This window comes from Stegodyphus dumicola, chromosome 6 (assembly GCF_044657685.1).
Source record: "Stegodyphus dumicola isolate Sdum_Otavi_A_Nest chromosome 6, ASM4465768v1".
Classification (NCBI taxonomy): domain Eukaryota; kingdom Metazoa; phylum Arthropoda; class Arachnida; order Araneae; family Eresidae; genus Stegodyphus; species Stegodyphus dumicola.
Genome location: NC_140773.1, coordinates 88,707,242 through 88,735,092, shown reverse-complemented (window position 1 = coordinate 88,735,092; position 27,851 = coordinate 88,707,242). Strand labels below are relative to the sequence as shown.

The 27,851-nt window shown below is 33.7% G+C and overlaps 1 protein-coding gene across 1 annotated transcript in view; it reads left to right on the top strand.

Annotated features, from left to right (window-relative positions):
• The window catches only part of LOC118189824 (uncharacterized), a 150,181-nt gene extending 126,011 nt beyond the window's left edge, over positions 1 to 24,170 (top strand). The window contains exons 4-5 of the mRNA XM_085818652.1: positions 261 to 5,330; positions 9,519 to 24,170. Coding sequence (XP_085674778.1) covers positions 261 to 5,330; positions 9,519 to 18,680 — 14,232 coding nt within the window. The 3' untranslated portion in view covers positions 18,681 to 24,170. The remainder of the gene's footprint in view (positions 1 to 260; positions 5,331 to 9,518) is intronic.
• Positions 24,171 to 27,851: the final 3,681 nt, after the last annotated feature.

Sequence of the window (27,851 nt, the reverse complement as noted above, 5' to 3'; positions counted from 1 at the left end):
ATATGAAATATATAATTAAATATTCTTGATGAAATATTCATTGCACACTGGAAATTATATTCTAGCAGTATTTAATATTATTTCGTTTCACGAAATTTTTATTCATTCTAGTTGTATTCCATGAATTAATGTTTCATCTCTCTGATAAAATTTTAAATTAAAGAAATATTAGGATTAGTTTCGTTTTGATAATCAAGTATAACTATAAATGGTGCAATAAACGTACATTTTTTTATTTTCTTTTTCTATCAATATCTTAGATCAAAACACCAATGCTCAAAGAGGAAGAAAAAAAAGAAATTTCCAAAGAACAGGAAGAGCCAGAACCCTTAAAAGAAGAAAAATTAGCAATAGAAGAGGAAAAGACTCAGCAGACGCCAGAGCTAGAATTAGAAAAACCGGAAGAAATAAAAATGCCGGATTCACCGAAAGAAAAAGAAACACCCCAAATTCCAATACAAGATGAAAAGCCTGAAGAGATCAAACAAGAACCCGAAGTACAAAAGAAAGAAGACAAAATAAAGAAAGAATCTCCAAAGGAAGAAGAAAAACTCAAAACTCCCATAGAAGAAGAAAAGTCTAAGGATGTAGGGGAAGAGCCCAAACTAGATAGGAGGGAAGAAAAATTAAAGCCAGAATCTCTAAGGGAACCAGAAAAGCCTAAAATCCCTGAAGAAGAGGAAGAACCGAAGAAGCAAAAGGAAGAGTCTGACTCAGAAAAGAAGGAAGAAATAATAAAGTCAGAAATACGGAAAGAAGACGAAAAACCTAACATTTTAGACGAAAAGCCTGAGGAAAAAGAGGAGCCCGCATTACAAAAGAAGGTTGAAGTAACAAAACCAGAAACTCCAAAAGAAGAAGAGGAAATTGTAGTCTCCGTAAAAGAAGAAAAGCCTAAGGAGATAAAGGAAGAGTCCAGAGTAGAAAAGAAGGAGGAAGAAACAAAGCCAAAATCACCAAAAAAAGAGAAAGAAACTAAAATACTCTTAGAAGACGAAAAACCTAGGGAACTTAAAGTACAGACCGAAATCGGAATAAAATCAGAGTCACCGAAAGAAGAGGGAAAACCTAAAGTACTTGCAGAAGAGGAAGAACCAAAGGAGAAAATGGAGGAACCTGAAGCAGAAAAGAAGGAAGAAATAATAAAACCAGAGATCTCAAAAGAAGAACAGAAGTCTAAAATCCCTGAAGAAAAGCCCAAAGAGATAAAAGATGAACCTGAATTAAAAAAGAAAGTAGAAGTACCCAAATTGGAATCGCCAAAAGAAGCAGACGGACCTGAAGTTTCTCTCAAAGACGAAAAGGTTGTGAAGATAAAAGAAGAGTCCGAAGCAGAAGAGGAAGAAGAAAAAAAGCTCGAATCGACGAAGGAAGAGGAAAAGCCTGAGGAAATAAAAGAAAAGGTCGAAATAGATACAAAGGAAGAAAAAATAAAACCAGAATCACCGAAGGAAGTAGATAAAAGGGAAGAAATAATAAAGCCAGAAATACCAAAGAAAGATGAAAAACCTGAAGCTCCAGAAGAAAAGCATAAGGAGATAAAAGATGAGTCCAAATTAGAAAAGAAAGTGGAAGTAACAAAACCAGAATCACCAAAAGAAGAAGAAAAACCTGAAGATTTCGTAAAAGATGAAATGCCAAAAGATATGAAGGAGGAGCCCGAAATAGAAAAGAAGGTAGAAGAAGTAAAGCCTGAATCATGGAAGGAAGAGGAACCATCTAAAATACCCTTAGAAGAAAAACCTAAGGAAATAAAAGAAGACATTGAACTAGAAGTAAAGGGAGAAAAAATAAAACCAGAATCTCCAAAGAAAGACGAGAAATCTAAAATGCCTGCGGAAGAAGGAAAACCGAAAGTGTTAAAGCCTGAAATTAAAGAGAAGGAAGAAACAGTGAAGACTGAATCAACAAAAGATGAGGAAAAACCGGGAGTTTTCGTGAGAGATGAAAAGCCAAAGGATGTAAAGGAGGAGCCCGAAATAGAAAAGAAGGTAGAAGAAATAATACCTGAATTATTGAAAGAAGAGGTACCACCTAAAATACCCGTAGAAGAAGAAAAACCTAAGGAAATAAAAGAAGATATTGAACTAGAAGTAAAGGGAGAAAAAATAAAACCGGAATCACCAAAGAAAGAAGAGAAACCTAAAATACCTGTGGAAGAGGAAAAACCTAAAGAATCAGCGAAGAAAACTGAAGCAGAAATGGAGGATGAAATAATAAAGCCAAAATCGCCGAAGGAAGAAAGGAAACCTGAATTCTCTATAAAAGAAGAAAAGCCTGAAGAGGTAAAGGAAGGGGTAGAAGCAGAAAGTTCGGAAGGAGAACTAACTACAGGATTACCGAAAGAACTTAAAATTGAAGAGAAAAAAGAAATTAAAAAGCCAGAATCGCCGAAGGAAGAGGCGAAATTTAAAATCCCAACAGAAGATGAAAAACCTGAAGTAGAAAAGGAAGAAATAATGAAGCCGGAAATACCGAAAGAGGAACCTAAATTTAAAATCCCAGAAGAAAAGCCTAAAGAAATAAAAGAGGAACTAGAAGCAGAAACGAAGGTAATAAAATTAAAATCAGAATCCCCGAAAGAAGAGAAAAAAGCAGAAGAGGAGGAAAAGCCTAAGGAGTTAATACAGAAACTCGAAACAGAAAAGAAGGAAGAAGAAACAAAGCCAGAAACACCGAAGGAAGATAGTAAACCTAAAACTCCAAAAGAACAAACGCCTAAAGAGATAAAAGAAGAGCCTGAAGTTGAAAAGGAGGAAGAAAAAATAAAACTAAAACCACCGGAAGAAGAGAAGGAACCTAAAATGCCTGTAGAAGAAGAAAAGCCGATGGAAATACAGAAGGCTCCCCAAACAGAAGAAAAGGAAGAAATAATAAGGCCAGAATCACCAAAAGAAGCGCAAAAACCTAACATTTCAGAAGAAAAAGAACCTAAAGACTTAGAGAAGAAACCCAAAGTAGAATTGATGGAGGATAAAATAAAGCTAGAGACACCAAAAGAGGACAAAATTAAAATACCAGTAGAAGACGAAAAGCCTCTAGAGTTAAAAAAAGAAGTCGAAGTAGAATCGAAGAAAGAGCAATTAAAGCCAGAAGTATCAGAGGAAATAGACAAACCCAAACTCTTGGAAGAAATAGGAAAGCCTTCTGAACTGAAACAAGAAGATAAGAAAGAACTCGAAGAAGAAGAAGAAACAAAGGCCAAATCACCAAAAGAAAAAGATAAACCTAAAATCCTCGAAAAAAAAGAAAAGCTTGCGGAGATTAAACAGAAGCCGGAAGAAAAAATGAAATCAAAATCACCGAAAGAAGAGGAGAAACCTGACATCCTCGAAGACGAGGTAAAAGAGGAAATACAAGAAAAATTAAAACCAAAATCTTTAAAGGAAGAGGAGAAACCAAAAGATGCCAAAGCAGAAGAAATGCTTACAGAACTAAGAGATGATGTAAAGACAGAACTGAAAACAGAAGATGTAAAGTCAAAATCACCGGATAAAACGGAAGAGCATTTATCACCAAAAGAGGAGCCATTGGCAGAAAGAGGCACAATAAAGCCAGAGTCACCGAAAGAAATTAAACTAAAATCACCGAAGGAAGACGAGAAGTCAGAATTACCAGAAGAAGAGGAAAAAATAGAATCGCCGAAAGGAAAAGAAAAAGAAATGTTAATTTTGGGCGAAGAGGAGAAGAAACTGTTGTCTCCAGAGAAAAAGACAGCAAAACCAGAGTCTCTGAAAACACAGCCATCAACTATAGAAGCAGAAATACCTCTAGAAAAAGTAAAAGAAGATATAAAACCACAGTCACCAAAAGAAACAGAGGAAACTAAACCAGAACCATCAAAAGAAGCAGAAGAATCGGAATATCCAAAACAAATCGAAAAGCAACTATCACCTAAAGAGGAGGAAAATCTTGAATTGCGATCGGAAAGCATATCATCCAAGAAGGATATTAAACTAAAATCTCCAGATGAGACAGAAACGCAAGTATCACCACAGGAGGACATAATATCAATCAAACAAAAAGAAGAATTTAAACAAAGCGTTAAATCTGAAAGGGAATCATCAAAAGAAATTGAAAAACAAGTATCACCGAAAGAGGAAATGCGCACAGAAGATAAAAAACCTAAGTCTCCTGAAGAGAAATTAACACCAAAATTGCCGAAGGATGTATCACCGAAAGATGAGTTGAAACCAGAAACTGCAAAGAAGGAGGTAACACCAAAATCTAGAGAGGATGAAGAACATATATCGGTAGCCTATATAAAAAAAGAAATAACAACAGAAGATGAAAAGCTACTATCATTTGTTGTCCATGATATAAATTTAGAAAATATATCGAAAGAAGATTGCCAACAAATTATTTTAGAAACTCTGTGCGAAGAGCTTACGAAGAAGAATTTAACAATAAGTAAAAAAGTAATTATGGTATATCTCATTGAACATCGTGAGGAAATTATTAGAATAGTGAGAAGAAAATGCTTATCCCGTGAAGAGGATCTGAAACCAAAATTAAAAGAAGAAAATATTTCTCCTTCAGTACAACGTATCACCATGGCAGAAATAAAAAAGGAAATGACAGTGGAAGATAAAAAGGTACTGTCTGCCCTCATCAAGGACATCAACCTGCGAGATTTGCCGGAGGAAGATTGCGAAAAAATTATTCTAGAAACTGTATGCGAAGAGCTAACGAAAATGAACATGATAATAAGCAAAACAATCGTTATAATGTACCTCACTGAACACCGTGAGGAAGTCATTACAATAGTGAGAAGAAAATACTTATCTCGTAAACAAGATCTGACAGTAGAAGAGACTGAACTTATCTCTATGGCAGAAATAAAAAAGGAAATGACAGCAGAAGATAAAAATGTGCTGTATGTCCTCATCAGGGACATCAAATTGGAAGGTCTATCAGAAGAAGATTGGGAAGAAATTATTCTAGAAACTATATGCGAGGAGCTTATGAGGAAGAACATAGCTATAAGTAAAAAGGTAATTATTACGTACCTAATTGAATATCGTGAAGAAATTATTACAATAGTAAGGAAAAAATTCATATCTCGTAAAGAAGACTTGAAAAAAGCTGTAAAAATTGAAGATAAAGTGCAAGTGGATGAGATAGTAGAACAAAAATTGGCTTCTTCACCCGTAGAAGGTGCAGCAGAGGACAAAGCAATAATAGATACAATACCTGAAGCGGAGAAAGAAATTCTTAAAACCAAAGCACCCGCTGAGGACGCAAAAAAATCACCGACTCATGCAAAGGAAGAAGATGAAGAAAAGCCAGACTCACCGAAGGTTATAAAAGAGCTTGAACTGCGTGAAGAGGTAAGCTGAAGAAAACAAAACAGTGCTTCCTATAACATTAAACTTTTTATTTAACAGTAGTAGTATTGAAAATTAAAGATAACGAATGAGAGAAAATTTTCATGTGAAGGTAACATATGACAAGTTTTGTTTTGACTTACTTGTCTGAGAATAACATCAGATCAAGTGCACGAATTTTATCGCTGTCATGACCTAAGCTAGTGATAGGCGAATGTTGCGCCTATCGTACGCTTAGGTCTCGGGGACCTTATAGACAACAGTACGAATTCGTCCACCTCTGTCCCAGTTTTAAAGAAGAATCTTCCAGGCACGGATTCAGGATCCGAGATTCAACAACCCCTTTGCACTTTCTACTCAGTTCTCGAAAGAACATTCAGCTCTATAGTACTTAAAGTGCATCAATGCCGCATACACACAATACTCTTATAAATACCTATGCTTTCACTGGAATTCGAACCTAAACCAATCACTATGCCAACAGGGCGGCGCAAAACATTCAGTTGACATTAACTATCTACTTTAGAGAAATATATCGATTTTAGTAATCAAAAGTCAACTAAAAACAGTTCTGTGAACAAGCATTACGTACAAAACTCGAACCATGTTAAACAATTTAGCTCTCGCAATAATAATAATTTCATTAAATAAATAAGTGAAAATTTGATGAGATCTGCAATATCCGCACCATTAGTAATACACCCTTGAGTAATTAATGTAATGCTTATAATAGTATTTATATGGTCGAAAAATTATTTAGATACTTTTTAAATAATTTATTTAAATTTTTTAGTGAGTATCTAAAAAATTTGGGAAGTTACATATTGAAGGATGTAGCTAATCTGCTGCGTTCTTCAGCAAGTAGCTTGCCATGATTTCAGTATAAAACCTCACATCATTTTCAGGGCATTATATTTCCATACTTTCTGCCCTGCATATTATGTGTGCTTGCCAATCGAAGTTGCGAGGAAATAAAGGCGGTAAACCATTCCATCTGAAATAAAGAGGTTGAGCTACGCATTACAGTATATTTTCATAGCTATATTGTAATGAATTACTACATTCCTCTCAACTGCACCCTCACGATGTAGAAATTAGCAATCTGAATATCCACAGTTTAACTTCAGGCAACGGCGCAGTTGATTTTTCTCATTCCCGCTCCGAAAATCTTAATAGTCTGGAAACTATTACCAAGGCCCAACTAAACTAACGTACAGCTCCAGGCAATATTTTCTTTCAGAGTTTCCCACTTTCCTTGCCTCTATGATCGAAAGATAGGTATCATGAAAAAGTGTGGAATTATTTAAGTTTCTCTAAAATCTGAGTCATTTGGGGCTACACAATAATCAAGATCTATATTTCAAATGAACTTTTTGAGTTTGTTTTCGTAACACTCACCATCAGCGTATTAATTTGTATACATTTATAGAGTTCCAACCTAGAATTTGCAGCTGTGTGGAACCTTGAGAACTGGTAAACGAATAATCGCTTTAGCTCAGGAAACAGAAACGTAACCTCAAAGAGGGTTAATTTTTCTTTATTGCTCAAAATAAGGTTTAACAGATGGCATACAGTGGATGGACAAAAATATAGGAACACCTTGTGAAATGCATGTTTGAAAAAAAAGATTGATTTTAATGAAATATGTAGGTGGCGCTGGCGTTTTTGACTACTGACGCCACCTATACAACTTCGTAAATGTGCTAAACAGTTCAGTTGTTGTCGGAGTACTGTTATGTGAGGTTGTCATTGCATTATGTCAGAGTTAACAGACTTCGAACGTGGGCAAATTGTTGGAGCACGTATGGTAGGTGCTTCCGTAAGCAAGGTAGCCGAGGTGTTTAGTGTTTCAAGAGGTACTGTATCGAAGATTTATCCCGCATATTTGAAAAGCGGAAAAACATCATCTGCTAAATCACAGCGCGGACGAAAGTGTGTCCTGAGTGATCGTGACAGACGATCATTAAGGGGAATTGTGACGAAAAATAAGAAGAGCACAGCTGCAAAAGTTACTGCTGAAATGAATGTCGTGTTACCGAACCCTGTGAATACCAAAACAATTAGAAGGGAGCTTCATAAACAGGGAACTGCTGGCCGTGCTGCAATTGAGAAGCCACTCATCAGTGATGCTAATGCCCGTAACAGAAAAAGGTGGTGTTTAAGTCATAAAGCCTGGACTATAGAGCAGTGGAAGCCAGTAATATGGTCTGACGAGTCTTCTTTCACATTGTTTCCCACTTCTGGCCGAGTTTACGTCTGGAGAACGCCATCTCAAGCCTATAATACAGACTGCTTGTTGCCAAGAGTGAAACATGACGGTGGTTCTGTTATGGTTTGGGCAGCCATATCGTGGTTTTCTGCTAGCCCCATGATAACTGTGTCAGGGCACATGACTGCTAAGACTTATGTGAACATTTTGGCCGATCAAGTTCATCCCATGGTAGAAACTTTCTTCCCCGATGGTGATGGTGTCTTCCAAGACAACAAAGCCCCTGTTCACACAGCTCACATTGTCCAGGACTAGTTTTCTGAGCACGAGGATGAGTTGTCCCATCTCCCCTGGCCACCACAGTCACCAGACCTGAATATTATCGAACCTTTGTGGTCTACATTGGAACGGAAAGTGCGTTCTCGTTATCCACCGCCAACATCGTTATCTGAACTTGCCACTGTTTTGCAGGAAGAATGGTATAATATTCCCTTGGCAAACATACAGGAACTGTATTTATCCATTCCGAGAAGACTGCAAGCTGTTTTGGATGCCAACGGGTTTCCTACACCATATTAAGCAAAGAAACATGTTTTTTTAAAGGTGTTTCCATATTTTTGTCCAACCCCTGTAATTCTCATAATTCTCAGGACGTACAGAAAAGCCTCCACTTGGGCTTGAACTCAAAAGTACTAAGGAAATCAAACTTAACTAAAAGATATAGCCAAAGCTATCAATATTCTACAGGAGTTGGCCCTTAAATGCTAACTAAACGGCGAAGCTATCAAGGGCCTGAAATACGGCCGAGTGTAGTAATAGCTTAGAGAGAGTGTAGCCAAAAGGCAAGCGCGAGCTAGTCAGAATCTCTGGCTCTCTAACTGGGTCAGTAGAACTTCGACTTAAGTACTGCTCTTCCTTCATTTGCATTAACCGCGATTCTACACACTCTGGCAGGAAATTTGTAAAAATGTAAAAACATACTCTGGCAGGAAATTTGTAAGTTGAAATTAGAAGAGACAGGAAAGTAGCTTTAAATGAAGATAACTGTTAGAAACTTAGGATAAACCTTACACATTCATCACGCTCTTCAAAATACGTAAAGCAACCTGAGATAACTGAGCAATATCTTTTTTGTTGTATCTTATTACACTGTAGTAAAATATTTTAAAAAGAATATTTTATATACATAAAATATTTAAACGAAATATCATTATAAAAGTGATTTTGTGTAGATTGACTTTAAAAAAAGACATGATGAAAATAAAGAGTACCCATAATTTAAATGTATGAATATTAAGAGAAAAAAGAGTAATATAAAAACGTAATATGAAATGAAACTTGTAATATTACGTGTAATAATTTAAGTTTTAAAATTCAGAAATTATTTTTCCTGGAATACTTTCAGTTTCTGGATGCGCCATTAATAAATTTTCTCCCAGAATGTTGAAAAAAATCACCTGAGATATTTTCCCCATAATTTATTGAAATCTTGTTCGTTTATTGTAGTTCAGTTACATTCAAGTAATTCTTCCATTACAAAGCAAATTTTAATTAATGTAATTCATCAATGAACGTAGATCTTCTAATTAAGTCACGTGAACAGAGTCTATTACTTGCGCAAACAATATCCGAGTATATATTAGAAATAGCTTGTTGTTAAATGAAATGCTTCAACATTGATTAATTTACATTTGTAATCTGAAATCAAAATTAGGAATAAAATAAGTCCGCGACAATAACATTTATTGAAGTTTAAAATGCGATTGATGATTTTTATAATAAAAAAATTAAATTGTAAAGTTAGATTTTTTCCCCGTCTTATCGCATAATATGTATTTCATTTCCTGTGGACATTTACAAAATAATATTAATTTCAATGCAGTGTTATGTAAATTTAAAGATGAATTTAAAAAGGAATTTTTGTTTTTCAGTTTTGATTATGATTTTCTGCTAAATAATAATTTCTTTCGTCATCATTTTAGGGAGACGCAGACTCATTGAAACAAATAGAAGAATTAAAATCAACCGATATGAAAATTGTGGATACAGATGATATTTCATCTCCTATAGCTGAAAGCGTATTGAATGACGAAATTGAGTTTTATAGCGAAGAACTTGAGGAAATGCTTTCCAGGGAATCGCACCTTGAAGAGGACTTATTTCAAAAAATGTCCTCTTCGGGTGTCCAAAAGCATTTATCTCTCAAAACAGAAACAGATGAAATAAAACACGAAATTCCAACTGAAACAATAGAAAGCGCAGCAGATTCAGCTGAAATATCTACAGAAATAATTGATGCGGCTACACGTAAAGCTGTCTACGAAAAACCAGAAGCAGAGCAAGTCTTCAGATACATTTTTGCTGAAACAGTTGTAGAAGATGAAATAGAAACGATTTCAGACCATGGTGCTACTGAAATAGAAAGTTTTGAATCGACAGCTTCATCTTGCAGAGAAAAGATTTTTGGAATAGGAGTTGAAGAAGAAGAAAAAATAGCAGAAGCATCAAAAATGAAGCTAATGTATGTGGAAGTAGAAGTTGAAGAATCTGTGACTTCTACAACCGACGCATCTCCTGATACAGATGCTCCTGAAATACCATTCGATGGACAAAGTGCAGAACGAATTTTACAAGAAGGTATACTGAAATCAAAAGAAAAAGTGACAACTGAGACGCATGAAATAATAGAAGAAGCTACATCAAAAATAATGACGGAAGAAAAGATCACATCAGAAACAAAAGAAACAACGAGACAAGTATATGTCGATGAGAAACCAGCTACAGAAGAGAAATTCTCAAAGCAATCCTTGTATACACAAAGTGGTTCTAAAGTATCACATGAAGAAATAGAAGAAATAATAACGGAAAAAGAATCTTCTTTTGTAGAGAAAACGGATTCAGTAGTCACTAAATCCGTTACATCATATGAAACAGGTGGTCACGAAATTCCGACAGAAGAAGATTCTTTATCAACAGAGCGCTCGAAAAAATTAGACATGAAAATCAGAGCGGATACAGAAACTTCAACATCTGAAACAGTTATAACTAAATCCAGCTCTGCATCAGAAAGAATAGAATCCGTACAGCATCTGCAAGAAACTCGTGAATCAGATACTCAGATAATAACAATGGATACTGAAAAAGAAACAACCAAAAAACAAGAAAAAGATGAAAGAAAATCAACAAAAGTAATAAAAACTAGTTTAACAGAAGATGATTCAGAAATCATTGAAACTGTAACTACTACAGTAAAATCAGTTTCATCGCCACTCACTGAAGACATTGAAGAAGCATCAGAAACAAAGCTATCAAAAACTTCTGATAAAGAAGAAAAAAGTGAATCCATCATCGATCTCGAAACCAAGGATGAAAACCAACAGTTTGTTCCTGGAAAGACATCGCTTTATGAAACTGAAGATTCTAGTGATGCAGAGAAAATATCGAAAATGGAGATAAAATCCAGTGTAGCTGAAGATGGTTCCGAAATAGCGGAAACAATTACCACTATAACATCTAAACTAATGTCGGCTCCTGCTGACTTGGATGATAGTACTTCTACCATTGAAACTAAAGTTGTTGACGACGATGGTTCTGTAGTAACAGAAACCATACGAAAAACAGCAGAAACTAAAGTGTTAACATCGCTATATGAACCAAAAGAAGAGAAAGAAACAGATGCAACCAAAGAATTAAAGATCCAACAAGTTTCAGTTGAAGATACAACCAAAGAGATTTTTAAGCCAACTGAGGTACTTAAATCTCCTTCTGATGATGCAGAAACAGCTCAATTAGAGATAGACGCCAAAACAGCTAAGGACGCAGAAGAATCAACCGAAGTAATAGAAACTGTTACTACGATAACTACTACAAAATTAGTATCACACCCAGCTGAACTTGGTGATGGCACGTCTAGAACTGTAATTGAAAAAACCGACAAAGATGACTTGAAAATAACCGAAACTCTTACGCAAATAACTACAAGCAAGTCAGAAACATCGCCTTCTGATAAGTTAAATGATCAAGAAGCACCGCAAACTGAGGACAGCTCTGATGTTATAGAAACTTTACCCAGCAAAAAAGATGATCAAACTGATATAAAGTCAGTTGCGCCAACAATAGACGCGGAAAAAGTATCAACCACAGATACAAAATCTCTTATAAAAGAAGACGGTACAGAAATAATTGAAACAGTTATTACTACAACCACAAAAAAATTAGTAACAACTGAAGATGAAGTTGCAGAGGATACTTCTTCACCTAAAAGTATTGATGAAAGCAGCGCAGAAACAGTTAAAATTGTAGCATCAGAAAAGGTAATATCATCATCTGACGAACTAAGCAAACAAGAGGATACGGACGACCGTTCAAGCGAAAGTATTATTGAAACCGAAAAAACTACTTATAGCGGAACTATAGGAAAACCTGAATCAAAGAAAGACAGTGATAAAGATCAGGCTGCGGGGATTCAAAAGGACACAGAAACAAAATCATCAAAAACTGATATTACTGATACAAAAATAACATTATCTACAGAAGTAAAATCCTCTATAGCAGAAGATGATTCAAAAGTAACAGAAACTATTACAACCGTAATGACAACAACAAAATTAGATTCCCAACAGCATGACCATGATGAAGATGCAAGTCCAACTGTTGAAGATGGGAGAGAAGAGGTTGAAACTATTCGAAAAGTAACAACGACAAAAATTGTAACTCTATCGACTGATGAACTGACTGACGAATTAGATGACTGGGAAGTAATAGAATGTATTACTACGGAAGATTCCTATGATGCTGAAGGAATGGTAGCTAAACCAACTGAAACAAGTAGCACTGAAAAGGATAAGACAGAGGATGCTAAAAAAAAAGAAGGAAAAGGATTAAGTGACGTAGAAAGTATAATAACAGAGGAGAGCACGTCTGAAGTGGAACCCGATTCAGTAAGAACTGAAAAAATAACAAAAATTATCACAACAAAAGTAATTTCAGTACCAGATGAAACAGAGGATGAATCAACTGTTACTGCAACTAAAATAGATGGAGAAGATGATTTTGAAATAATAGAAACTAGAAAGGTTACAAGAACAAAAGTGGCAACACTAACATCTGGTGAACTAGGTGAACAGGAAGAGGTTCATTTGAGTCCAGGAAAAGAGACTTCCGAATTTATTTCTAAATCACCTGAAAAATCAAAGCCGTCTGAAATATTGCATGATGAAGAAATACAAAAAGATGAGCATGTTGAATTAAAAGATGAAGAAGAGAAAATTTCCAGAACTGAAACAAAATGCACTGTTGCAGAAGATGGTTCAGAAATACTGGAAGTTATTACAACTACAACCACAACAAAATTAATATCATCTCCAGGAAAGCAAGAAAGCCCTGTATTATCCACTGAAACTGACAAAACAGATGATGATGGATTTGAGACAAAAGAAATTGTTGAAACAATAACAACGACAAAAATGGTCAATGTAACGTCAGACGAAGAGGGTAAGGAAAAATGTGTGGAATATATTACTAGTGAAGATGATTCTGCATTTAAAGAGACTGAAAAACCATCAGTTAAAACATTAAAATTACCTGAATATACGCAGAAAGACAAACCATCAGCAGACACCGGAATATCTTATTCTGAAGACATCCACCACGAAGATTTCACTGAAAGTAAATTGTCAAAAGCATCAACCCTTGATGCGTCATCAAACGAAGTAAAATCCAGCATCGGAGAGGAAAGCTGTGAAATAAGTGAAGAAACTTTAATATCGTCCCCGATTGATAACACTTATACTACGGTAAGCAAAATAATTGGCGAAGATGGTATTGAAATAACAAGAGTTACTCAAACAATAAGAAAAGCAAAAGAAATAGCTTTATCATCTGATGAAGTAAGCGAGCAAGAAATAGGGAAAGGCGATAGCACTAAAAGTATAACACAAGTTACAGAAGCTTCCCCTAAATCGAAAGAACCACCAGTATCCCCTGAGAGCACACAAAAAGATGAAGCGAAAATAGAAACAAAGCCTTCTGATGTCAGTGAAATCCAACCACAAATTCAAAAACAACTTGAAACAAGCGACGAAAAAAGTATATCAACTACAGAAACAAAATCTGTATTAGGTGAAGATGGTTCGGAGGTAATTGAGACGATTACGACGATAACATCAACCAAGTTAGTATCATCACCAGTTGATCTAGATGATAAGGTATCTACTACTGAGATCAAAACGCTTCCAGATCATGGCTCGGAAATAATTAGAACTGTTAAGCAAACTACGAAAGTTATAACTTCATCATCCGATGAAATAAGAGAGCAAGAATTAGAGGAAGGCACAAGCAGTAAAAGTAAAGCTCAAGTTACAGAAACTTCCCTTAAATCACAAGAAATATCAGCATCACCTGATGGCATCCAAAAAGATGAACCAAAAAGGGAAGCCAAGCCCACTGATGAAGCAAGCGATGAAAATTGTATATCAACTACAGAAACAAAATCTGTTCTAGGTGAAGATGGCTCGGAGGTAATTGAGACGATTACAACCATAACAACAACCACATTAGTATCAGCACCAGTTGATCTAGATGATGACGTCTCTACTACTGAGACCGAAACAACTGCAGACAATGGCTCGAGAATAGTTAGAACCGTTACGAAAAGTACGAAAGTTATAACTTCATCATCCGATGAAATAAGAGAGCAAGACTTAGAGGACGGCATTAGTAGCAAAAGTGGATTTCAAGTTACAGAAACTACCCTTAAATCACAAGAAATACCAGTGTCACCTCAAGGCATCCAAAAAGGTGACCCCAAAATAGAAATCAAGCCCACTGATGAAGCAAGCAATGAAAAATGTATGTCAACTGCAGAAACAAAATCTGTTCTAGGTGAAGATAGCTCGGAGGTAATTGAGAAGATTACAACCATAACAACAACCAAATTATTATCATCACCAACTGATGTAGATGATGACGTGTCTACTACTGAGACCAAAACTGTTGCAGATGATGGCTCCGAAATAATTAAAACTGTTACGAAAACTACGAAAGTTATAACTTCATCATCCGATGAAATAAGAAAGCAAGAATTAGAGGTAGGCACAAGCAGTAAAAGTAAAGCTCAGGTTACAGAAACTTCCCTTAAATCCCAAGAAGTACCAGTATCACCTGATGGCATCCAAAAAGATGAATTCAAAAGAGAGACCAAGCCCGCTGATGAAACAAGCGATGAAAATTGCATATCAACTACAGAAACAAAATCTGTTCCAGGTGAAGATGGCTCGGAGGTAATTGAGACGATTACAACCATAACAACAACCACATTAGTATCAGCACCAGTTGATCTAGATGATGACGTCTCTGCTACTGAGACCGAAACAACTGCAGACGATGGCTCCAAAATAATTAGAACCGTTACGAAATCTACGAAAGTTATAACTTCATCATCCGATGAAATAAGAGAGCAAGACTTAGATGAAGGCATTAGTAGCAAAAGTGGAATTCAAGTTATAGAAACTAACCTTAAATCACAAGAAATACCAGTGTCACCTAAAGGCATCCAAAAAGGTGACCCCAAAATAGAAACCAAGCCCACTGATGTAGCAAGCGATGAAAAATGTATGTCAACTGCAGAAACAAAATCTGTTTTAGATGAAGATGGCTCGGAGGTAATTGAGAGGATTACAACCATAACAACAACCAAATTATTATCATCACCAACTGATGTAGATGATGACGTGTCTACTACTGAGACTAAAACAATTGCAGATGATGGCTCGGAAATAATTAAAACTGTTACGAAAACTACGAAAGTTATAACTTCATCATCCGATGAAATAAGAGAGCAAGAATTAGAGGAAGACACAAGCAGTAAAATTAAAGCTCTGGTTACAGAAACTCCCCTTAAATCACAAGAAATACCAGTATCACATGATGGCATCCAAAAAGATGAATCAAAAAGAGAGACCAAGCCCACTGATGAAACAAGCGATGAAAATTGTATATCAACTACAGAAACAAAATCTGTTCTAGGTGAAGATGGCTCGGAGGTAATTGAGACGATTACAACCATAACAACAACCACATTAGTATCAGCACCAGTTGATCGAGATGATGACGTCTCTGCTACTGAGACCGAAACAACTGCAGACGATGGCTCGAAAATAATTAGAACCGTTACGAAAACTACGAAAGTTATAACTTCATCATCCGATGAAATAAGAGAGCAAGACTTAGAGGAAGGCATTAGTAGCAAAAGTGTAATTCAAGTTACAGAAACTAACCTTAAATCACAGGAAATACCAGTGTCACCTGAAGGCATCCAAAAAGGTGACCCCAAAATAGAAACCAAGCCCACTGATGTAGCAAGCGATGAAAAATGTATGTCAACTGCAGAAACAAAATCTGTTTTAGGTGAAGATGGGTCGGAGGTAATTGAGAGGATTACAACCATAACAACAACCAAATTATTAACATCACCAACTGATGTAGATGATGACGTGTCTACTACTGAGACCAAAACAATTGTAGATGATGGCTCGGAAATAATTAAAACTGTAACGAAAACTACGAAATTTATAACTTCATCATCCGATGAAATAAGAGAGCAAGAATTAGAGGTAGGCAAAAGCAGTAAAATGAAAGCTCAGGTTACAGAAACTTCCCTTAAATCACAAGAAATACCAGTATCACCTGATGGCATCCAAAAAGATGAATCAAAAAGAGAGACCAAGCCCACTGATGAAACAAGCGATGAAAATTGTATATCAACTACAGAAACAAAATCTGTTCTAGGTGAAGATGGCTCGGAGGTAATTGAGACGATTACAACCATAACAACAACCAAATTAGTATCAACACCAGTTGATCTAGATGATGACATCTCTGCTACTGAGACCGAAACAACTGCAGACGATGGCTCGAGAATAATTAGAACCGTTAAGAAAACTACGAAAGTTATAACTTCATCATTGGATGAACTAGGTGAAAAAGTAGAGTCCAACACTGAAGACGAGCCTGATATTTCTGAAGAAGTTAAGGTATTAAAATATCATGATCATACGCCTGGAGGCTTATCAATAAGTGCTTCAAAAATAGATAGCTCTAAAGAAACTTTAGAAGCTGATGGTATTGAAACAAAGTTAACAAGAACATCAAAAAGTATTGATGAAAAAAGTATAACTAGAATTAAATCTGGTATCGAAGAAGACGACTTAGAAACAACAGAAAAGGTTACTACCGTAATAACAAGAAAATTGGTACCTGAACAGCAAAAAAAAGAACAAATCGATAGCTCGTGTGCGTCTGAAAAATTTGTGAAAACTGAAAGTACGCTATGTACATCTGAGTATTCCGATCTGGAGAAAGATACCACAGATGTCAGTACAAGAAGTACTACAGAGACCCTGAAAAGTGAAAAAACGCAAAAGCAATTTGAACAAGAGAGTCAGTCAACCGAAGATATTATCACGAAAAGTGTTACTTCATCAAAATCTGCTGTAAAAGAAACAGAAACGCAGGAAACAGAAAAACTGAAAGAGATCCACTACGAAACAAATAAAAGTGGTACAATTTACAAAACCGTAACAAAAACATCAACAGAATCAGAAGATTTTCACGAAGAAGTTGTATCTGAAACAATATGCAAAGACGATAAAATGGAAAAAACTATCATAACCACAAGATCAATGTCTGAACCGTGTGGAGAAGAGGAAACATCAGAAAAAACGCGATCTCGGTTTGCCTCAGAAGGCGATTCAACAGAGGAATCACCTAGAAAGAAAAAGTCTAAAAAGGAACCTAGAACTGTTAAAAAGAAAATTATTATATATCATACTGGTCTTGAAACTTCTGCGGAAGACATTCTAACAGAAGACAAAATTCGGGATGCAATTATTGGAGCAGGAGGAAAGCCATCTAGTAAAGCAGTAGCGGTGAAGCGAATCGTATCTTCAGGCACCACAGAAGATTTAAATCGTTTTGTCGGGCAAGATAATGTTATAGAAGTAAAAGAAATCAGCGAATCTTCATCAATTCATGAAACCAGTGAAAGAAAGGAAAGTTCATCTACTAAAGTGGAATCTTCATATGGAGAATTAGAGCAAGTTGAAACAGATCCATTTTTATTAATAACAAAGCCTTTGGAAGAAACTTTTAGAAAAAAAATGTTAGAACAAAAAGCGGAAGAAGAAGCCTCAGAAACTATGCAATTTGAGAGTAAAACAAGAACTGAATTTTCGAAAGAAAAAATCAGAGAAATGGTGGAGGAAAAGGATACAGATACGAGCCAAACTAAATATAAAGATCATACAGTTGCAACTGATGCTAAAAAGTTAGCCATGGAGACCACAAGACTTTCTGAAGAAAGAAGCGAAACCTCACAAACAACTATTTCCCATTTTAGTGAAACTTACGATGCGTCATCGAGTTCCTCTTCAACAACAACAGTATCAAGGGATACTGCAAGGCAAATTGAAGAAAGCTCAAGCCAATCTGAAGAAACAAAATCTGAAGATAAGAAGTCTTTTAATTTAGATGAATGGGATAAACCAATGGGGCTACCTTCACCACCAGAACCGTTAGATATTGATGGGAGTTTAGCATTGCTTGCTAAAGAAACAACTACTCGAACTACTAAACAAGATGGTAATTACAAAGAGAGTAAAAGTGAAAAATCCTTGGAGCAAAAAGATACATCAGTGCCTCGATCTGAATCAGAAGAAAAATCAAATAAAGAAACTGATTTATCACCAGAATATCAAAATAATGAACAATATGATAATAAAGAAGTCGATAAATTTGCAGAACCTATATACATCGATTTAACATATGTTCCACATTTTGGAGACCCTCATTACTGCAATGCGGACTTTTTCCGTCGTATCAGATCCCGTTATTATGTCTTTAGTGGAACAAAACCTAGTAAAGAAGTGTTTAATGCTTTGTTGGAAGCAAAGCAAGAATGGAAAGATAAGGATGCAAAAGTGACTATCATACCTACTTATGAAACAGATACTTTAGGCTATTGGATGGCTGTGAATCAGGAAGCCCTGATAGCTAACAATATTGACGTTGCACCTTCAGCAAGTCGATGCACTATCAATTTACAAGACCATGAGACTAGTTGCTCTGCTTATCGTTTGGAATTGTAAAAGTGAGGTCTGTAGAAAGATAATGACACTTACGAATTAAGATAAATATCAGTTGAATGGATGAGTGCATATGAGCAGCAGTTGAAACTGCCAGACTTAGTTTTAACCTTGAATTAATTTTGCTGCGAAAGACAGAGATACTGATAGAAAATAAAGACTTGTATTAAATTTTTCTTGACAATTATGCTAAAGTAACCGAACTTTTACCTTAGAGGCTTTATATATTTAGTGCTTATAATTGCGAAAAATTTATGAACGTTGTCTGTAAAGGCAAAAGATGAGTGAGATCGTAATAAGAATAATGTCCTTTAGTGCCTAAAGCTAACGTGATATCAGAGAACGATTCAAGATAAACCGATAAACATTACAGAATATGAGATTCTAGTCTAAATAACTTGTTGCACGAAATAACAAAACTGCTGAAAACTCAGGAAGGTGCTTAGAAATAATTGGAAATGCTTTCACGGAATAACGTAAAGATTTAGCATTTCCTTTTTACAACGAAGGATCAAAATTATTGGTATTTTTTGTAGTATAAAAGTACTTAAATTCGTAACATTTCTAGTGTTTCTTATTTTTATTGGAATTGACGATAAAATTTTAATTTATCGTACATTTTCCTAAAACTGTAAATTTAATACTGTCATTCAATCTGTTGTAACAAGGAAATACTATAAACATTAAATGAATTATCTAATGGTTAAGCGTACACAGTCTTCAACTGTTAAAAATGCCATTTGATTAAATGATAGCTTAATGAAGTGCCAAGAATGAAAACAAAATCTTCAAAACAAAGATTTAGGTGAAATAATAAATATATGACACAAAGGAAGGTTAAGAATACTTTTTCATTCTTAAAAAAATTCATATAAGTTTTTTTTTTAATTCATGCATTTCAACAAGAATAAGTTAAATTTCAAAATGTTCCGAAGTTAGATTTGATATAAAATTAAATTTTATAGCTGAAAGTCAAAACTAAGTTTAATAAAATGATTAAGCTGATGATAGAGTATATGATTAGAAAGCTGCTTGCTATTCTTATCCTTCCAATGTGTGGGTATTGAAATTTCAGTTGCAAAAAGAAATATCATAGCACATACTTTTTGAATACAACTTCCAGCTAATTTTGTGGCAGAGAATTTGTTTCTCCACTTTGTAAATCAGTTTTACACATTTCTCAGAATTTTGAATGACTGTGATGGACTCTAATATGTAAAGAGATTACTACCACTGCCTTAGCTGAAGGAAATGTACAGCCGCGAAATGTGTAAACCTGTATTTAATTAGACAAAGCATATTAAATGTAGATATGCTTAAAAAGAACACATGTGATCTTAGATATATACTTATATATATATACTTATATATATTTGTTTCTTAATTTGATTACGTTTGATGTCGATATTCACTTAGTTCCTACCTATAAAAACTAAGAGAAATTAAAAATGCTCTTTCTATCAGGAATTTGCAAATTATCCTTGCATAATATGAAAAAATATAAATTAAAAGATTTTGTATGGTTACTATCATATAAGTGCACTTAAAATATCAATAAAAATAATTAGCTGTTTTACTAAATATACCAAAAAAGTGTAAACTATAATATGCACGCTTTAACATTCTAAAACAAATTCAGTAGAGATCAGTAGAATTCGGCAATTCTACGTTTCTGAAGAACGCAATGCAATGAAAGAAAACTGCGTTCTTAAGGAAACATTGCATAAATTTTAATTAAATGTATAGAAAACAGATGTAGAAAAATTTCTTGTATTAAATAAAACCATGGCAAATTATTCATTACATTTTTATTGCATTGCATTTTTAACATGTCATTCATTGGCTGAGTTTAACCAAATGAAATAATAACAGGAAGTATGAATGGTATTAAATTTTATATGACACGTGACTATTTATATGACTCTATCTTTCTATTGTTAGTAATATATTTTTGAAGGAAATAAATTGACTGGAAGTTTGCTTAATTCAAATTAAAAGGAAAAATTAAAAAATTTTCTATTTTATTCAGAGAACTGTTTAAAACATTCTTAGAAAATGAAATTTACTGAATTAATTCATCAAATTGATTAATCAAGATCTAAATAATTCAAACCCATTTTCAATAAAAATTAACCTCGAACAAGAAATATTTTCATCATTTACACTGTTTCGGCAAAAATAAATAAATAAATAAAATTTACTATCACTTAATATGATACATATTTCCGTCTGGCAAAGAGTTACTTTTATAAAACAAGACTTGAGTAAAAGCTATTTAAGTTTACTAGTCTCATTTGAGTTAACATGATATCTCATTTAAGCTAACTGAGTTATATAATTAAATCATTATATAGCTTCGTTATTAAGTCAATAAAGAAAATAAAACGTTAAATTTATAGCTATAGTATTTATGAATCTTTAGTACTTTTTTACAAAATTAACTTCCGATAATTACTTATTTTAATGGCCTTTTCTTAAAGCGGCATGCTTGAGATTTAAAAGGGGAATTTCCTTAATATATGACAGAACAAATGCAAGTCTTTTATTTAAATCAGAAGTTCACTGCTCCCAATTCAGAGGAAAAATACTTATTACGCCTATTATGGTTTACCGAAGATACAGAAAAGACAAAAATTATTAATGCCTCTTACTAACATTTCATACTACCATGTCATTTTCATAAGCAAACTTTACAAACTTATTATGGTATGATTTCGGGAATCTTGCATGGAACGTTTTTATTTGTAAAATTAAATTTGCAGATTAGCATATTCTCATGTGTCACATTTGGTTAACCCTGTATCATCAATTCATAAATTATCATACTCAGTCTCTTGATTTAATAATGCCAGTTTCAATAAATACCTTTTTTCCTTCTCTCTCTTTTATATTTTAAAAGAGGGCCTACCTTATTAATTTTTCCTTATTTCCTTGATCTTTAATAATGTTTGAATTGACGATACCCCATTCTATTCTTCTTACTTCTCTAAGCCAGTTAGCAGTTCAGTTATTCAATATTTTAATGCATATTTATAAGATCATTACTTTAAATGCAATTATTTTATTATTAATAAAATTGCTTATTATCATTCATTAATTGTTACTGTTTTAAATACAGTTACTTCATTATTCATTAAAAGTTTTTTTAACTGCATATTTAGTTCAATGCAATTTTAATCACGATATTAAAATCAATAGAAAAGGCAATAATAAAAACGAAATCAAAAAGATTCTTTTTGAATTATTAACCCCTTTTCATTTTTAAAATAGTTTTGTAAAACTTATAGTTTAAAAATTTTGAATTTTATGTTTCGTCTGCATCAATTTCATTATAAATCATTTTTAGTACTTGTTTTAATAACTGTTATGCTATATATACTTGAGCAAGGGAAGAAGAGTACTTTTAAACATTTTTATTGCATTTAATTTGCATAAAAATAGTCCAGTAATTTTTTTATTGGTTCTCTAACTAATTTAATTTTCAGCAATATCTATATTTACGAGCTAGAAAATTAGGATAATTTTAGATCTCTGGCAAGTATTTCAGATCATGCTTATGAATACATAAGAAAAGGGAGCTTATTAACACAGAATGTACTATGAATGATGATGACAGTATTTTTCTTTTAACTTAATTAAATCGCGAAATCAAGAACTTATTGTACGTTATAGTACAGCACATTTCAATACAATTTTCCCTGCCACTGAGCATAGTTGTTTTAGCAAAACTAGTAATTTTAATACAAAGGAGTGATAAGTTTTTTAAATAATGCAGTGGATGATCTTGATTTTAGAAATGAAAATTAGAACGTTTAATTAATTCAGTTTTTTCAATTAGTTTTAAAATTGTATTAAATGCTTGAAATTTTTATGGTTGTTGAATTTAATTGCGAAGAGAACTTGCACAATATCCAGATCAAATAATCAAACGCAAGAAAGTTTTAAAAAAAAAGTTCATCTTTTAATAAAATTTTAAGCATTTGAAATGCTTGTAGGCAGCTTAAAACTATATCAAATGAATGATTTATTTATTATTATTTTAATTATAAAAATGTAATTTATATGAAAAACAACATTTTTTCCCCTTTTAGTTTTGGAAGTGATTATTGTAAAATATATTTTTTAATTAATTCTTATGGAATTATAATTCCAATCAAATTAAACTTTCAGCCAATGAAATAAACCTGTAAAATGTGTTACCTCTTTGTTATGTATTGCTTGTAGCTTCAATATACAAATCTGTAAAATGTTTGTTAAATCTTATTTTATCTAGCTTCAATATAATTTTTTTTTTTTCTAAAAGTGCTATGAAATGTAACCTTCTAATGTATTCACACATTACAGAATAATGTAACAAAATTTGCTGAAATCTGATAAACATCAGCATGAAGTCAGAAGTGAAACCTCTCCAAGTTTCCTCCCATTAATCAAACCGTATGCAATGTCTCAAACTTGAAATAATTTTAGATCCACAAATGTAAATAAGCATGGTGCTTTCACAGCTTGTTTACTTATTATTATTTTATTTCAAGAGCTAGTTAACTAACAGACAATCACATTCCAAAGATATAGATTTACAAAAAATTATTCTATAAAATATAATTCTATATCTGCTTCTTTTGGCCACTGGATTCACAGTGAAGTATGCAGATTACTGCACAACTGGAAGCTTATGGAATGTAGAAATATTATATATAATATTTAGAATAATGCCTTGTAGAGGTCGGCGTAAATCACATGCAGCTAATGAAAAAATTGTTAATGACTGCATACTTTTTATTTGTTCCTGGAATTGATGTAAGTTATCAAAATGTTACCTCAGTATCTCACAAATTCTCAGACCACAAAGTTCATTGAGAAAATGAAAAGTGGCCAGGCAATTGGTTATGACTCTGAAAAAGTTTTAGGAACTAGTAAGAAGTAAATGTTGTCACTTGCATGATAGTTCTGCGGTAAGAATACTTAATCATGTACATACATATTTATATTTACATAAAGAATTAGTAACTTACCAATTATGCTAAAAATTCGTTTGTCTCAAGTGCATTGCCGACCTCTCATTCTGGGCAAGATAAATGATAAATCTTCTCAACCTATCTCAGTGAGGTATGACTTCCTTCCCTCTCCTCTACAGAAACATTTATATAATATAAAAACAATCTCACGTGTTATGAATGTAAGAAGATGCTTATCAAACGCTTCTTACATGATTTATTTTGATCTTATTTACACTTACTCCGACTCGTTGCTTGTGATAATATATTAAAAATTTACGCAGACTATTGATTTTTGCTGTTCTGTAAATGCCAGCTTAATTTTAATCAAAGAGTTTAATTTAGTGCCAAATAGTTAATGATGACTACCTTCATGTCCATTTTCTTCACTTGTGCTCATTGTTTCAAGCTTGCGGTTATGTGATAAAATTGTTTTACAGCCATTGTTACTTGTATATTTATTGGAGACTGTTAATAAAGCTTGCTTGTTGCTTCAGTATTTCTTGTTCTTTATTGCAAAACTGACATATTACTTTTAAGATAAATACTATAATAATATTAACTAAAATTGCATGACGCAGAACAAATTTTGGATATAAAGCAACAAGAATCAGCATAAGTTGCATAAATTTGCAGGACTAGTTCCGAAGGTTTGAATAGAACCTTCTTCTTCAGTTGCAGAAATGAAAACGATGAAGAAAAGCCTGTGCTGACGCAATAATATTAGACCAGATTATTCCAGAAAGCTCCAAATAAGGAAAGGTGCCATCTACTGACAAAAAAGTGAAATTTGCTATTAAATAATTTCCTTAAAAGCTAAAGATAAAGATGGATTAGAAACTATTCATACCTTCGTCCAGCAAATTTATGCAGCTTACGCTGTTTCTTGTTGCTAGTGACAAAAATCATGTAAATTTGGTATTCCTCCCTTTAACAATAATAAATCTTCTTGCAAGTTAAATGCAGCTTCTGCCACCAGTCATACATGGTTTCATGTATGACTGGTGGCAGAAAGAATTTACAAAAAATATTTATTAAAGATACTTATTAAAAACAGAGTAAAAAAAGTGTACAAAAGATATAACAGTGTACAAAAGATATTTATTAAAAACAGAGTAAAAAAAAATAGTAAAAAGCACGTTACTCTTTTTCAAAACGCTTTCTTTCAAATAATATGCAAAAGGCCCATTGCTCAGTCCATTTTTCAAAACATGGAGTGAAGGCATGCTATTGGAAGCACTTGAGTGAACCTCTGTGCAGCTGAAATGATGTCACTATTTGAAATCGATTTTCTTCTATAATGTAGGACCAACCAGAAATGGCATTCAACGAGATAAATATTATAAGCAACTTGCGGCAATTTTTACATAATCTAAGACGACTTTTCCAGCATATTTCCTACGGTTCGCGCGCGATTTGTAATAAGGTAAAAACAAAAACAAAAAAAACAAAAAAAAAAAAAACTTATAATTGGTTTATTGTTACTGTTCCCAATCTCCCACGAGTGTTTATTAAAGTAAGACTTATTCTGGATTAAAATTGCAAAGAATATTTACAGTTAACGTTGACATCTCGTAGTTATAAGCTTGTGACAATCTTATTAACAGATTTCATTTGAACTATCTTTTTTTAATGCCCACGAGAATACCATAATTCGTTACAAGCCCCATTAAGCAACAACCTAAGCAGAGAAGAAAGGTGGTGTGGCTAGAGCGGACGTGGTCAGAGCGGACAGTGGTTACAGCGGACACGTGAGGGGAGCTGGGTGGGCAGAGCGGACATTCTTGCACCTGTTGTGTTATTTCCTTAATCACTCAAATGTGATCTATTGTGTAGTTTCGAGCTTTGCACCTGCTGTAGAGATAAGCCGATACTTTTAAGAGAGAAGGCCTTTCTCATTTTCTTAGTAGATGTTCGATCCTGAAGTGTGTATGTCGTTTTATATCGTCGAAAAAATCTGTGATGGAACCCATAGCCTTTTCAACAAAATTACTCTCTACAAAAAAAGGAAAAGAATGTTTAGTTGTAGATGATTACCCACACCGTTTACACCGAAAAAATAAATTAGGAATGAGTTGGGTATGTGTAAAAGAAAAGACACATCATTGTAAAGGAAATGTGAAGACAAATTTTCAGTACGAAGTACTGAAGAAAACTGAACATTCCTGCCCGCTCAACGTTGCTAAGATCGAAGTTAAAAGGAAGTTAGAGACTTGCAGAAGAAACATCAGTTCCCGTTCCCCAGATATTTCAAGAACTTTCAGAATTATATCAGAAAGGTTATGATTTCGTTGCTAAAATACCGACATACTCCAATGCCAAAACTGCTTTATGTAAGGAGAGGAGAAAGGCTTTGGGAGCTACTCAAAATCCCCAAAATGCCAATGACATTCAGTTTGCAAACGATACACTTTTCCTTTCTAATGGAGAAAACTTTCTTCGCTTAGACTTTCAAAATGACCAAGGTAACAGGATTTTAGTATTTGGAGGAGAAGAATCTCTGTAACTTTTGGAAAATGGAAAGACTTTTTTCTTAGATGGAACGTTTAAAAGTTGTCCGAAACAATTTGCTCAAATATATACAATACACGTCGATTTAAGGAGTACAGCAACTGAGACCAACGTTTACCCAGCGCTTTTTGCATTTCTGCCTGATAAGAGACAAGCAACTTACATTGCAATGCTTCAGGAAGTGAAACGTTGGTGCCCTAAGTGGAAGCCGGACATTATAAAATTGGATTTTGAAGCCGCAGCCATCAATAGTTGTATGTTAGAATTTCCCAGTTCGACTATTTCCGGTTGTAACTTTCATTTTAATCAATGTTTGTGGCGTAAGATACAAGAAGTGGGTCTAGTAAAGGAATATAAAGAGAACGAAGATATAAGAAATGTTTGTAGAATGATTTCTACATTAGCTTACTTGCCAATGGAACACATAGATGATGCTTGGAGCATTGTATGGGCAAAAGCTTTTAGCATTGACAAACTTACCACATTCATTGATTATTTTGTCAAGCAGTGGATGGATAATTCAAATATGCCCATTAAAGTATGGAACGTATATGGACAGCGTCATAGGACAAATAATTCTGTTGAAGGGTGGAATTCCAAATTAAATGCAATCACTGGCAGAAACCAGCCTAATGTCCACTTATTAGTCAGAATACTAAAAGAAGGAACACAAAAAGTGTCTTTTAATTTGAAATCCAGAGAATTAGGCGACCCTGGAATAAAAAGGAAAAAAGCATACGTAAAATTGGATGAAAGAATTGAAAACATCCTTAAGGAATTCGAAACATCAAACAATTTAGAAAAATGTCTGAACTCTTTAAGTTTTGTAACTAGGTTGGACTAAATTCAATGGTAAATGATATTTATGCCTTTATAATAAAGGTTAATTAGTATTTATTTTTCTTTTATTTACTTGTATCTGTTTTATATATTTTACTTTTAGTTTTTATTTTTACTTACATTAATGAAACTAATTAATTTTATGGCAGTTGCATCTGTTCTAATATTTATTTGACTCTAAAATACAGTTTTCCACAAAATCCCTGGAGTTCGTTCATAACCTTCATTCTATTGTTACTTACTATTAATTTTTAAATATTTCTCTGAAAGTTTTTATTTTTATTACATTTTGCTATGTATAAAATGCATTTGCACTATAATATCTTAACAATTTAATATAAATAATTAAATTTGATTGGCAAAAATGTATTTATCCTTGTAATTCGATAATCGAGTGCAAAAACAGAAAACTTCGGTGAAAAAACGTTATCCCACGTGAAAGAGATTTGCCACTTAAAATACTGTTTTAAACTATATTTGTGATTTTTAAAAGTATTTATTTACTTATTTATCTGCACCCTTTATCTGTTCCATGATGGGGAAAATAATGTGTCCGCTCTGACCACGATGAGTTTCGCAGTGTCCGCTGTAACCACTGTCCGCTCTGGCCACGTAACCAGAAGAAAAACTTTAAATACTAATTTCATTCTCCACCATTTCTTTTCCTACGTTCAAAATTTTCTAATTACGTGCATGCTTTTCCATCAGCACCAAACAAATGGTAATGAAATTATATCAACGTAAAGCAATGTAATCACCAAAAAATTACGTTTTTTTGGGAATGCGTTACTAATTATTTTAGTACTCATAAAACCAATGATTAAATTAG